At 36.5% G+C, this 14,558-nt stretch overlaps 1 protein-coding gene across 4 annotated transcripts in view; it reads right to left on the reverse strand.

Moving 5' to 3' along the window:
* Positions 1-2,820: 2,820 nt before the first annotated feature.
* The window catches only part of FAM114A1 (family with sequence similarity 114 member A1), a 31,415-nt gene continuing 19,677 nt past the window's right edge, over positions 2,821-14,558 (reverse strand). For all 4 annotated transcript variants that reach the window (XM_051618324.1, XM_051618326.1, XM_051618327.1 and 1 more), the window contains 6 exons: positions 12,598-12,680; positions 11,647-11,808; positions 10,908-11,047; positions 9,492-9,564; positions 6,758-6,811; positions 2,821-5,241 (listed from right to left, as the gene is read on the reverse strand). In XM_051618324.1, the coding sequence (XP_051474284.1) occupies positions 5,140-5,241; positions 6,758-6,811; positions 9,492-9,564; positions 10,908-11,047; positions 11,647-11,808; positions 12,598-12,680 (614 nt within the window). In that variant the 3' untranslated portion in view covers positions 2,821-5,139. The remainder of the gene's footprint in view (positions 5,242-6,757; positions 6,812-9,491; positions 9,565-10,907; positions 11,048-11,646; positions 11,809-12,597; positions 12,681-14,558) is intronic.

Genomic DNA, 14,558 nt, shown 5'->3' on the forward strand with positions numbered 1-14,558 from the left:
AAGTTGCTGGAATTACCCAGTGCTCTGGCTTTCATATGGGTGACACTGTCTGACTCTAGAGCTGGCACCTTTTGTAGAATGCCTTTTAGCTTCCTTTCTGCAGTGTGGAAGAGAAATAGCACACATTTGCTTGAGTCATGTCTTCACACCTTCCTCTTCACAGCAACAACAAATTCAGTTCACTAGGAATTATGATTAGCCCTTGCTGCAGTGTTTTCAGATTCCTTTTGCACAGTATTGTAGTGTTGCAGGAAAAACACTTTTTGGGTAAGATGTCTGAAAGGCAGAATGAATAGTTTTGTTTTGAGTCTATTACAGCACCTCCTTAAAGACTGTCACGAAAGGAGATCAAAGTGGGGAGACTAATGAGGAGTTCTTAGCAGATCTGTGCTCAGGGACTTTTGGGGTGCAGGCAACAAAGGGGAAATGAGCACTGCAGATCTAAAGTGATCAGATTAGCTGTCTCCTTTGAGCTCTTCCTCTTTGAATGTTCTTCTTTGACTTAGTTCCTTAGAGTTCATGCAGATTTTCATTTTACTTCATAAGTAACATTATTCCAGTTCTGCTGGAACTAGTCAGATGTCATCTCTGGTTTATTCTGAACAATGCTGAAAAATTCTTTTAGAAAGTCTTTGCTTTAATCCAACCTTGAAAATTGTTGCTATTTCCAGAGAGCATGTCCTTTTCTTTTTTTTTTTCCTTTGAAAATCATTTCCATCTCTCATTTTTTTAATGCAGCTCAATTTTTGACATTTTATTTTCCATTTCTTATTTCTAAAGCTGCACACCATCATTGATATTATAAATGCTTCAGTCAGAGTATGGAAAATGTAGAGGTCGCACACTAAAAGCAGCTGGTTATGTTCTCATATTCTCAGCAACAAAGGTTGACCTGAGACAGAAAAAAAAGTATTTAAAGTCCAGAGGGCTTTCCAGTCATAGTAAGAATTTCAAAGTAGGTCAGGCTGGCTGATGGTATCACATTAAGTCTTGCTCTGAGATGGTTTTTAAAAGAACCCAGGAAAGTCTTTTTCCACCCTTTACATTCTTTTGAGACTAACAGAAAGGACAGGCCCGTCATTTGAAATAGAAGTGGAATGCCTCAAAGATAATCCTATGAGCTGGGTGACTGCTTGTATAATAAAAAGCACTTCTTTTCACTGAAAAAAAGGTGAAAATCTGTATTTGTCACTCAAAACACTGTTGCGCTTCAGACTCATTGAAGTTGTTCTCAATCCTGACTGGTGGGCGACACTGGAAACATCATTAAAAAGCACATAAAATTGTAACTACTGTGATTTTGTATAGTATGATTGAGGCACATTTTAGAGGAAGGTATTAATGGCTGCAGTGGATGATTTAAGCAGCATGAAAAAAGTGGAAGAGACAGATCTTTTGTTCAGCTGTCTCAAGCAATGGATGCTGGAGTGTAGGAGCAAATAATAGGGAAAAGATGTTTAAAAATGAATAGACTATACCCTAAAAAGCAGCAAACAACTTACAGCTTGCTTTGTTTTGTTTGCCCAAAAAAAACCCCAAACAAACCCACAAAAAGAAAGGGAAATACCTGTAATACACAAGTAAAGTACAGCAAATTACTTCTCTAACAGTTTACTGCTAACTCACTCTTCAGTGATGACCTGTAATAGTGGATCATCTGCAAGACTGTAGGTTTACAGGCATTCCTTTGAGTTTCATCTTGATACATTTCTCAATTTAGTGAGTGACAAAATCCTGTCTCCGTTGTCTCTGCATAAAGAGGTGTGCTCTTAAGTGAATGGAATACCATGAAAAACAGATCAGCTCAAGAAAACAGGTAATTTTCATAATTTAAGTTATTTTTTAAGTAAGTACTTAAAACCTAGTAGTTTAACAAGTGCCATGGCACACTCAGTGCACTGACCTGGAAAAGGTGGTGATGAAAGAAATAACATTCTCCCTTAGAAGTTTAAGGCAATGTCTGTTTTTGTCAGACTAAGTAAGATCACACTCATCATTCCAAAGGTAAATCACAAAATCCAAAATTTAAAGACTTCACTGAGTACATCCTCCCATCATATTATTCTTCAAAATGTTCTTTTTTAGTGTACTGCCTCAGTTCAGTATCTCAAGTGATGTAGTTGACTGACAGAAAAACACAAACCAGTGTAAGCAAAATATTCTGGTTATATCCACATAGTACTTTTCTACTGAAATATTATTTACGTAAAATTGATTTAAAGATACAACATTCAGTTTTCCTAGGACAAGATTATTGCATCTGAGATCAGATGCAGTATCCCTATGCACATATTCTGCCCTATTTCCTATCCTACGTTGTAGAGATGTAAACACTTTCAGCCCACATTATTTTTTGTAGCTTCTTTGACTTTAGGGTAAAATACTTTATTCAATACATACATAATTCAAAAAAGACAGTGGAACTGCTAGTAAGGACTATCTCAGACAAACCATCTTTGTCTTAAGAATGTCCCTCAGCGATTTCAAACAATTTCCCCTGAGGCTTCTAATACTACATTGTCCAGCCTCTGCTAAAGGGCACTACTGGTCAACACACTTTTCTGACAGGCTTAACACTATATATTCTGCACTGCATTTCAAAGAAAAAATAAGATCCATATGAAAAAGTAACTAAATTAATTTATCCCTGAAAACACTGACTTGGCACAGGAACAATTGGAAGCAGCTTTTGCTGTGTTCTATGACTCCTTTGCCAGTAACACCACGTTTACAGGTCCCTGATGCAGAGCTCTCCTCCAAGGTGGACAGAAAGGCTTCTTTATGAAAAATAATGATTAAAGTAGAAACAAACCCAGGATGTAATGACTGATAGGCAAAACCACTAGACTTTTCTTGGAAGTCTTCATTTGAAAAATAAACAAGCTTTTAACGAGGTATTATATTCTGCCTGCCAGCACAGAACAACAGAAAAAACACTTTAAACAAACAGGCCTTTTACAAGCTACTGAATGGTTTCACTGATGTCTGGATCTTTAACATTGAAATCTGCTCACAATGAAGTGTATGGAGCAAGTAGATGGTCCTCAGTAACCTGCACTGAGCAGCTGTTCTTCTGGGTCAAACTATACATACAAGAATGACCCATGGTCCAAGTAAGCACCACTGTGTGTCTCTTCCAGCAGCCAGAGAAGACTACTAGGGAAGAGGACATTTATTCCCCGCAAAGTGTAGAAGCCAGAGAAACATTTGGTATGATGCAGTGTTTTCCATAAACTAAGCATTATTTTGTAATGCATGGATATGACATGGATATAATGGTTGGTGGGAGCTGTGTTGTAGCTTTGGGATAGTAAATCTGGTTACCAGTTGCATTTTCGTCTGTTCCTCCTTCTCCCATGTTGTAGTAACATTAGCTGCTCAACCAGGCATAAACACCAATGAACGTCAAGCCTTGTTTGTCTTTTCAGCTGCCAAGGGGCTTCCTTATTTTTGTTCACATTGCTGCAAGGTTTTTTCTAACTTCTGTGGAAGTGGATTTGAAGACTGTACCCATTCTACTTGCCCAGAAAGACATTTCAAATCTGTTAAATAACAGAGTGGCATAAAAATAGATTTTGCGCAAGAAACATCATTTCAGACATAGTGAAAATTTCATCTCTGAACAATAAACATAGAAAAGTCACAATGCATATGACAGCAGAACCGGGACAACAGTAATGTAAGACACAAACACACCTTTCTGTCCTATTTGGACTCACAGAAGTTGCCATGTGCAAAGCTGATACATGGTTTGTCATTTCTGACAAATAGGACAGTACTTCCTCCTGCTCTTTTTCATTAATGTTATGATGTATGAACTATGCTTCCATGATTAAACATAGTCAGATGATAACTACAATTAAAAAGCATTTAAATACAATTCATTAGTGTATCTAGAAATAAAAAATACAAAATAGCTGAAAGAAATGCAATAAACAAAATCCAGGAGAACAGGCTACATAAAATACTGGAAGCTTCTTCCTGTCTATGAGGTAAAGCAGCCTAAACAAACCCTGAGGTTCACAGCTCAGGACTTTAAGCTAAGGATACGGATAAAATATCAGGGTTGCTGGTGTTACTACGAAATGTCATTCCTGTTGCTCAGTTATGCCCTGTCTAGCTACTGCCTCAGAGAAAAGGTGATTGCTCTGACATATGACCTTCCCACCCAAAGCAATTGTCTTGTAACTTATTTTCACAACTTCCTTTCAATACCCAAACCCCATATTTCTGAATTGTCAGTATCAGTAACTCTGTTTGATAGAAAGGTTCATAAAGTTTAAAGCCCAAATTAACCCCCAAAGCACCAACCTGGCAACACAACTGAGAAAATATTATTTTGCAGTGTTTCAGTTGCAAAAAAAGGTGAAATTTTATATTACTTGCATATTAAAAAATTTTCTTTGGCCTGCAATGTTATTCAGCCATTGTAATTAAAAATAGGCATAAAAATATAAAATTGTGGGTCACAAAATACAGAGCTTTACCCATACTCTTAATTGGCTCAGAAAATGTTGAGTATAATTCTGCATGCAGTGTAATTCTGCACCCTCCATAATTTTAATTTAGCAAAGTTAATGACTATTATTGTACAACTCTTTCAACACAAAGTGTTAAGTAATTGGCACAGATTATTATGAAGTTATTATTTGCTACTGTAAATAATATTTAACAAGTAGAACACTACAATTAATTGTTCATGTTGGCTAAAATTAAACACTGAAACCAAGTTTTGAAATATACATTTTTAACTGACAGGATGCAAACAGTGGAAATGGTCATTTGGGTTGAAATGTTTTAAAAAACTTTACATTCTAATTTGCTTCATGTATCATCTACAACTGAAAGGGTCAACGTTTAGAATCCATGTTTAAACCAATGCTAATATCAATACACTTCAGTGTAAGTTAATGTAAAGGATATTCACTCAAATGGAAAATAAATTGCTCAATTTACTTTTGAAGACTGAAAGAGCTTGAAAATATTGCTCAATATTGCACGTGCAAAACTGCTTTTAGTGTCTTCAGAGGACTCTAAGTGGCCAGGCCTCTCTCAGACCATCTCCCCTCTCTGCACACATTAAAGATATCATGCCTGTGGTTTCTGCTAAGCCCCGTGGTGACAACTGCTGGGAAACTGTCACTCTTGTGCTTTCAAGCAACTGGTTTGGATGTGTGAAATTTGCAGAACTGGAAGCAATAGCTGGAAAGCATCCTGAATATAAGTAGTACTGTTGCAGCCCTGATGGGGAGAGAAAACATGTGGTTTATCAGTATAGCTGTCATGTATTTAAGGACTTATATTGTACATCTATAATAAACTATTTTTTTTCACATCTGCATCATATTATATTAGCATATGCAAGCATATATTAGCATACATAGCATATATTAACAATAGCACAAGATTTTAGAATCTCTGTATAACAAAACCAATAAATTACAACAATTTATGGCTAATAAGCATAGCTTGAATAACTGTGTAAAAATCTAATTTCCCCTCAGTTTGAACTCTTGGGGAGTTCTGTTTGTAAGCAGCATAAAATACCACAGTGTTCAGAAGCAGATTTGACTTTTGAAATACAAACCAGCTAGTCTCTCCATCAAGAGAACTAATTTTGAATTTGCTGTAGGTGGAAGAAGTGTCACTGATATTAACGGTTTGAATTATTCTAATGGCTTTAACACATAGTACTATTAGTGGAATGTCTAATACTGAGCAGTATAGCAACTTTAAATACTCCATGAACCTAGGCTTTAGTAATACATATTTGTATACAAATATGGGAGTTAAGAGGTACAAAACATTGTATTTCACAATTCTGGACATTCTCAGATCTTGCAATTCTTAGAGCTCAGAAAAGATCTATCAGCTGCAACAGTAAATTTACCCTATAACAAAAGGAACTTTCCTATCGTAAATAAATTTTCTTCATTTTTGAGGGACCACAGCTATAGGATACAGAATGACAATTTGTAGTCACTACTATATGTTTATTTGCATTTAAAGAGAAGCACGATCTAATTAGCAGAATTCAAAGAATTTGTGCTGCAGAAGGTAAACGTTAGTTCTTTGCAAGCATGTAACTCCCTCTTGACCTCTTTTCTCCTCAGTAAAACCAGGGCATGTTTTACTCACTGCACTCTCCTGATGAAAAATAGCTCATGGTGACTAATGGAAGAAGTCACTCCTAGATCATGACTGCCTGATAAATCACTCATGAACATTCTGGTGACATCTGACACATGGTTACCTATGCACTGACCAAACCTGGTGCTAGATTGTGAATCTTTGCAGAAATCTAAATGCCTGTGGATGGAAAAACACTCTAGCATACCTGCAACTCAAATTTTAAAGAAAAGCATAATCTGAAACTATATGCGAGTAAGAAATCCTTTGCAAGATTTGAAGCAGGTAATGGAACAATAAGAACAGACTTATCCCAAGCAACCTGTGAAGATGACAAAAAGGGCTAAACAGCACACTGCAAACTGTCTGACCAAAACAGCAACAGATCATGAGAGCTGGGCAGTCTCGCTTCAGTCATATAGTTCTGAAGAATCCTCAGTAAATGCAATATCACTAGTACAGTATTTCTGTGAGAGGCTGAACACAAAACCAAGAGGTTTATGATCTGGCACTGAAAGATATTGTCATTATTTTTTATATAGTACTTTCTTCAGACATAAATGTGACTGTTTCATCTCAAAATAATTTTCCTAGAATATTTCCTAATGTGAAAAAAGTGAAGCCTTACCTCTAATAGCACACTGTCAATGATGGGGTTGAGAAACTCTGCCTTTATACTGCTCTGTAAACCAGAAAATGGAGTGAAATGTCAGGACAAGAAATACATTTAACAGAAATATACTGATATCTGAGAAGTGGTTTTATGAATTCTATAAAGGTCTTGCTTCACCTTGATTCTTACTCAGACTGTTTATCACAGTATTCCTCATAACTGTGTCTACATTTCACACACACTTCAGCAGAACCTACGTATTTCCATCACTGAGTACAACAAACTACGACCCAGGGTTTTCGTTTTTCATTAATTCAGAATATAATACCACAGAATTTCAAATTGCCTGGTTTCCTACAGCTATGAGATTTATATGATGATATTATCTGTCCATCTGTCTACTAGTGCCCTATTCATCTCCCTTAAAATGTGTTAACCCTGTCGCTGATTTCAAGGAAACAAGAAGAAATACAGGTCAGAAAGATAATTACGTTGTTAGAAGTTCAGTGAAAATCTGTGATTAGGTGGAAATGAAAGGCCTAGATTAGCTTCACAAACTGGAGACGGTAGATGTTGAGCTGGACAATGCAGGTTGGCCAGTACCTATAGCTCAGTACATACAGCATTTTTCTCAACTACCAGATAGAAATAAAAATGGGTACAATGAATAGTGACATTACCAGAGGCTACAGTAATCAAACCCCTAGAAAACCAACATACATCAGCTCTTTTTAAAATGTCAAACGTTCTTTCCTTTTTTACTTCTCACTGCTCTGTGCATTGTGGTTTTCCAGAAGGACACTAACCTCCATTAAAAGTTGCTTTCTTCCAATTCCAAATAGCAAACTTTATTAGAATGAAGAAAACACAGTATCATTTAATGTAACTGAAGGAGGTCCACTTAAAACCCTGTAGCTTTCATATGACAAATTTACGGAAATATGAAATACCTTAATTTTCATTTGCAGAAAGATGGCACAACAAAGGGAAGACAGCTAGGGGAAAGAGCAATTGTACTGTCCATTACTAGAAAATCCACTATGGCATGCACTGTTAAGTTATTGCCAATAAACTGCAAAAGACAGTAGTATCAATTAAAAACTATTGGTTGTATGAATCAGTACATTAAAGTTGGAAAGAAATTTTGCATGGCAAGCAAAGCTATTATTTCTTAATTTTGCATTACTACTCCTTCAGAAACATCACAGACTATGTGTACAGGCAGCTCTACCACCAATGTCTGAATTACACAGATACAGCTGTCAGGGTGGCACTGTGTTTGAAAAGAACAGGATTTTCTGTTCTAAGCCATTCCTCAGTTTCCCACAGTTTAATGAACTTTGCAGGGTACTGGAATGTGTTTGCAAACCTGGATGCTGTTGGCAGGTTAAGGAGGAAGTTGAATCATTGGGACATGCAGGAGGATGTAGATTTTCTACAGTCCTGTGTGTTCCTTACATTCCTACTGATCATGGTAAGCAGAAGGCTCACATCTTCCTCCAAAAGCCTACAGGGAGGGGACAGCACATGAAGAGCACCAGACTGCCCTGAAGCTCTCTTCTGGGGAGTATTATGGCAGCAGGAGTTATCTTTGTGCTCAGTTACTTATGTTTACACACAAATGTCCACAAAAACTGAGTACACAGTTGGTAAGAACAAAACCTACTGCGATGCTTCTGAAAGCTTTACTTCCCAGTTTTGTAAGCTGGCCATCTTAAAAAAATAAATTGCACATGAAATATTATGTCTGTGCATGTATTTATTGCAAGAGTCACACAAAGATATGCTAAAATACAATCCCAAAAAGCAAAATAAGCAGTTTCTCCCTGAGTAATGGGAAGGAATGTAAATTATTCAGAATAAAAGCAACCAAATGCATCATGTTCTCCAGAAGTAACTCTGAAAAAAACTTGCTCAGAGATGTACTGGAAGAGCTCAAGGGAGAACTAGGAAAATTTCCTTTGATGTACATTTATGTTTTCATGGAGTAATTAGGAGAGCCAGATTTTGTCCTTCTTTGATGTTTACAGAACAATTTCAGCAACAGCACAATTACTGCCGCAAAATTCTGCTAGAATACTCAGATTTCACTCATCTTTGAAACATCTTGAAAAGCAGGATGCTATTTCTAGCAAAAACGTTTGCAGACAAATGGTTGTAGCTAAATGGAGTATCTTGAGATACAAGACAAAGGGTTAGTTTTAGTTGTGTTTTTTTGTTTGTTTTGCTTTTTTTTTTTAAGATGGACAATCAAACAGACTTTTTAGTCTCTCAAACCTTTTGAAAACATAGTGACCCTAGGCCATGGCATTTAGCAAAAGCTAAGAAGCCAGCTCATGAAATCTTCTTAAGGTACTGCGTGTGTTATGACTTTTACATAAACACATTCTAAAGAGATAGGCTGAGTAGGAGAATAAAATATAAAATTGTGGGACTTCAAATGTGGGGTCCTTTTACTATGAGAAGATAAGAAATGCTGAGCGGTGATGAGGAAAAATGAGAAAATGTGTCTAGGAAGAGGGAATTTAGAAGGCAGGGGACACACTGCAGTCTATTAAGGCTTATACATTTTCTCTCCAACAGGGAATCTGCTGTGAAAGTGCTCTCTGTTCTTTATCTGAGGAAAGAAGTGCCCTCTTTGTTGGCATCTCATGTAAAGCCACCACACTCAGATAATAATTTCTGTTTCAAGAGTGAACTATTTGGGCTTTAAAAAGCCCAAATGCTACAGAAAATGCTGTTATCTTACCCCAGCTGTTGTTAAAGAATCAGAAAACTTCTTTGATAAAGATGAAACTTCATTGCACATGGCGCTTGTTAAACTGGTTAAAAAGAAAGAGACAAATATAAAAATACACCCTTGTCCTGTCAGTGGATAAAAGCCAGTGGATAAAAGTGGATAAAAGTGTACCAGGCACAAACTTCATTGTAGAAGCCAAGAATGTTCTTAAGACAATTTTGCTTCTAGTAATTAAAAAAATATCTTGGGGTAGACTTTGTTAATGATATAGTTTTTATATTGCTCCACAGAAAAATCCACTATTGCCTACAGTAGCAAAATGGTGTCATGTGTCAATGCTGGCTCAAAGACTAGTCTTTTTTGATAGGGTAATGTTTCAGTTTTTTAAATTCCAAGCTTCTAGTTTAATTATTTTTGTCTGATGATTGCAGCAACACAAGTCCTAGAAATACTGTTGGAGATATATCAAACTTTAACGAGAACAAAGATAAGTTTCCTAACTAAGCAATAAAACATCTACTCTGTAGTAAAAGAGGAAGTGCCCCTGTGGTTAAAATACGAGAGAACAAGGAGATCTAGTTCTGTTCCTAGGTCTTGCACTGTTTTGCTAAAAGTTCATAAGTGCATCACATAAAACATCTCATAGTGCATCACATCCTGCAAGGTGCACAATACCTTAGCTCTAATTCTGCAAAACACTTGATCAAGAAGTGTTCCTATGAAGTTTGCTATTGTTACCAGCATTCCCAAGGATAAACACTTGCTTAAATATTTCACTGACTGAGGCCTGAGGTGCTTACAACATCTTAATGTCCAAACCCACTGAAATCTGTAGAACTGATGACGCATTCCTGTGTGATGTACTCTAGATGACCCTGCTCTGGCAGGGGGGTTGGACTAGATGCTCTTTCAAGGTCCCTTCCAACCCCTAGGATTCTGTGATTCTGTGATTAAGTCCTGGTTTCTTGAATTTATGTATGTTTTGTTGTAGTTTACTACGAAGTTGCTGACAAATGTGGTCTTATTGTTTAGAACAATAGATTGATTTATGTATAATTTTGGCAAATAATGAAATTCTATCAGCAGATAATACGACTGCATTATGCACTCTCAAAGCAAATTCTGTATGTGCTAGCACAGTATCTTGTGCAGAGGAAACAAGAAATGCAACTCAAATTAGCACGTACATTCACTTGCTGGAGTAGAAACAACCTCCAGCCCCAGAATAGGGCATGTTTCTGTAAACATTCATATGTTAGCCCTGTATGACAGGTAGCCTATGTAACTTAATTATATGATAAAATATAGCCCATGCTGTTTCTTAAGCCATGGAACTTACTGTGCTTTCAAGTTACAAAAGCTGAACAGAACTTCATGACTTTAGGTAAATACTAAATGTTCGTTTATGAAGTACATAATACTCACTTTGTCAGTACTTTTGCTTGATCTTGAGCTGTTTTTTCTACTTCCTGCCCATGTAGAATTAGTTCTGCTACTTTATGAAGCTGTTCAATACAACGAGCAGTTACCTCAGCCAGACTTTCAATCGACAGCATGTAGATTTTCTTAAAATAAAAAAAGGAAATAATATAACCAATTATAGCAACAGTGACTAATATACATATAGATATATTGGATATAAAAGAATTTGAAACACAGGAACCCTCTCTGTCTCAATTTGAAGTAACACCACACATAGGCAAGTATTATCAGCCATAATGTCATCCTCACAAAACATACTAGGAAATTAAATGTCCACAGATCATAAAATACAGACCTTACACTCATCCTGAAAAATTAGTAAGAACAAGTCTACCATTTATTTGGTCAGAAACTAAGTCAGGCTCTCCCATTTTCTAACACAGCACTTTTAAACCTAGTCTTAACAAAGAGCCCTTCTAGAATAAGTCATAATTACTTTCAGATGGAGCCAAAGTATTGTGTCATCCCTCAGGTGAATCTCCAGAGTAAAAAGGGATAATCCCAATTAAAGCAGTTGCTTTTATCTGCAATGATAAAAAATACTAGCTAGCACTACGGCATTATAGATTTCACAAGCTGACTCCAGGACAAAATATAAAACCAACACACAAAGATAAAGAAGTAATCTTATCAAAGTATGACAATTTCCTTAATAAAACTTATCTTCCAAAAGCTATTTTACCTCCACAGTTTTGTTTTTATCTCCTTCTGGTTTATCAGTGTCAACTTCTTTTTCAGTCTTTTCTTCAGCAGGTTCTCCAGGTATTTCTTTTAGCTTCTCTTCTACATCTACTGGGGTGGAAAGACTGGCTTCTTCCAGCCACTCATGTGCTTTTTTCCTAGCCTGCCAAACAAAGAACCCAAACCCAATGTTCAGTTCAAACAGGGAATATCAAATTATGTTCATGAACATTAATTAACAGTACATTTAATTACTTCCTTTTTACATTCAGAAGTTTAAATGTATTAAGCCTCTGCATGGCATTTATTAAGCACATATTTAAGAAACTGTAGGGAGAAGCACTTCTAACTCCCTCAAGATGGATCAGCCCAGGATATTTCTCTACAGGTGTGATATTTCTAACCAATACATAGACTAGGCAAAGTTACTAATACTTTGGCATTATGAGCTCTTTCAAAAGAATTTGCAGAGGAATACTTTTCACAAATAAAAAAATAAGAGGGTGGTATAAAAAAAAAGAAAAAAAAATACTGGAGAGGTAAGAAAGATGTACTAAATTCTTAAAGGAAAATGAAACAAAAAAAATCATTGCACCTTTAGCTGCATTCCCAGTTGATCAAAGTGGAAAAGCCTTGTTGAATTTTTATACTATTTCAGATTACTGTTATGGTTAGTAGGAAATTTATGATATCTCTTTTTTAACATGAAGTCAAATTAAAATAAGTTATCACCTAAACTTAAGGCAGTCATCCATGGTCTATCTACATAGCTAAGAGAGATAAACACTCATCTGAGCCTGAGATCAGCAGATGAATCACCTTCAAAGGGGCCTGATAGTTTAAATGTGACCAGTGATGTGAACTGAGTTGCTCTGTGTCAGATTTCAGAACAAAGCCCTCCCTCTTAGTCTTTGTGCAAGAAGCAGAGGGAAGCTCCCTAACAGGTGCTAACCTTATTAAGTTTGTCGGGAGTAGCAGCGACATGTAATTCAAACAGCAGTTCAGTGAGCATGCTGACAAACTCTTCTCCCATATCTGTGGCAACAAAAAACAAGACAATTTTCTTAGGGTGTTTATCACTAGAATATTTTACACAATCGAATACGTAAACACTGACAGCGATACAAGAAAGGGGTGTGTGTGTGTCTGCATGTATACCCTCAAATAAAGATAAGGGTAAGCAACAGAGATACCTGTAAAACCAGATATGCTACCTTGACACTGACTACTCTTTCCACCTCATTCTAAATTCCACTAAGTTTCACAAAACAGGTAACAGGAGCAGAAGCTACATGATCCCTAGTTCTCTGATAAAAACACAAGACCCACAAAACAATCAAAGAAGAGATGCTAACATACTCTTTCAAACCAAGGTATAAAAAATACCAGATACAAATAAGTTTCAGAGGAAACACACTGGAAAAGATGTCCTCTATTGCTCTGTCTGCAAGCCACAGCTAAGCTGTTTTCTTTCTATTTTGAGATTGAACTTTGCTTAAACAGAGAATGTTTTCTGTTCTGCTTTGGAGTAACAAGCCTTAAAGAAATCTGCACTTTTATTTTATAAATTTATGAGCAAAGGTAAATATCACTAGGATTTGAACTTAATCTTTATTATATATATTCCTTTGAGTACTTGAGGTTGTTGTACTCTAACACGATCTAATAAAATACCTAAAAGTTGGTATTTCAGCTGGTTCTATTTGTCTGCACTTTCTCAGTTTCAAATCCTCATTAACATTTCCTGGTGGAATATGCAAAATGCATTTTTTTAGCCTGATGACACAAAAAGGTCAAAGTTCCCATACAGTCCCCAGTACTGAAAATGTCCATTTTTATGCAAATCTTCAGCACTGGGCCTGAAAGTGGCGGGCCATTACTCTGGGGATTTTGGTAGAATGTTTTGCAGCCCACAATACTTTGCAACATGCATAAGGGTGATGTATTCTGACACTCAGATGGTACTCTTCTACCTAGAGCAAAGGACATCTCACACTTGTAAAGAGAGTGTCCATCTTTGGGGATTGTAACTAGAACTCTTCACCTGCAATGATAAAGAGACTGAGCCTTCCTTTTAACAGCAGGGCAATAGGTCAAGAAGATTGTATTCAGGCAGGCCAAAGAGATGCAGAGTTCATTTCACTGCTGCCCTTATCAGGAACTTTTTGGCAAGAGGATTTTTGGCACCTCCTGGATACACAAATTCACTTGTTCTTAAAACAATGCCAATTTGTTGTATAAACTGCAGCATGCTGAAAACTGATAAGCAGTTCACTGAATCAATGCAAAATTACCAAAATTATCAATAACTGGCATATTCAATTCAATACTCACTTTGGTTACCAACTCCCTTAACCTACATGAAATTTTTTGTATTAATGGCTTTAAAAATGTAGGTAAAGCTACTTTTTCATATATTCTCCTCTAATTATTTCATAAACAACTGAAACAAAAAGAAGCTGCAGTGGAAAATACATGAAAGGGTTGAATAATCAAAGTGAGAGGAGACATTGGAGAGAACGCTATGCATTTGGCTTTCTCCTACTTGTGTCAGAAAATATCTTTCTTTTCTTTCTTTTCATATTGATTTTTGACTTATCTGAATGTTATGTGAAGACACAAAACCCCTACGATTCCAGGTTCAAAGTTGCCAAGAACAAAGTCAAGCCCCAATTCTTTCCTAGAACAGTCCTCCAAAGATCACTGCAGTAATTTCTCCTTGCATAGGACTGAAGTGTTTATGGTAGAAACTAAAAGCAGCACTAACATCTCTGAATGACATCCTGAGAGTCTAGGGTCAGAAGGGATCCTGTGAGTTTACATGAAACAAACAGCCACCTTTTTCAAAAACTTCAATGCAAAGTACTTGCTTTCCTCCCAGCTAGTCTTTTTCTTTTGCTGAATATATAAAGC

Source organism: Apus apus, chromosome 4, assembly GCF_020740795.1.
Source record: "Apus apus isolate bApuApu2 chromosome 4, bApuApu2.pri.cur, whole genome shotgun sequence".
In the NCBI taxonomy this organism is placed as follows: domain Eukaryota; kingdom Metazoa; phylum Chordata; class Aves; order Apodiformes; family Apodidae; genus Apus; species Apus apus.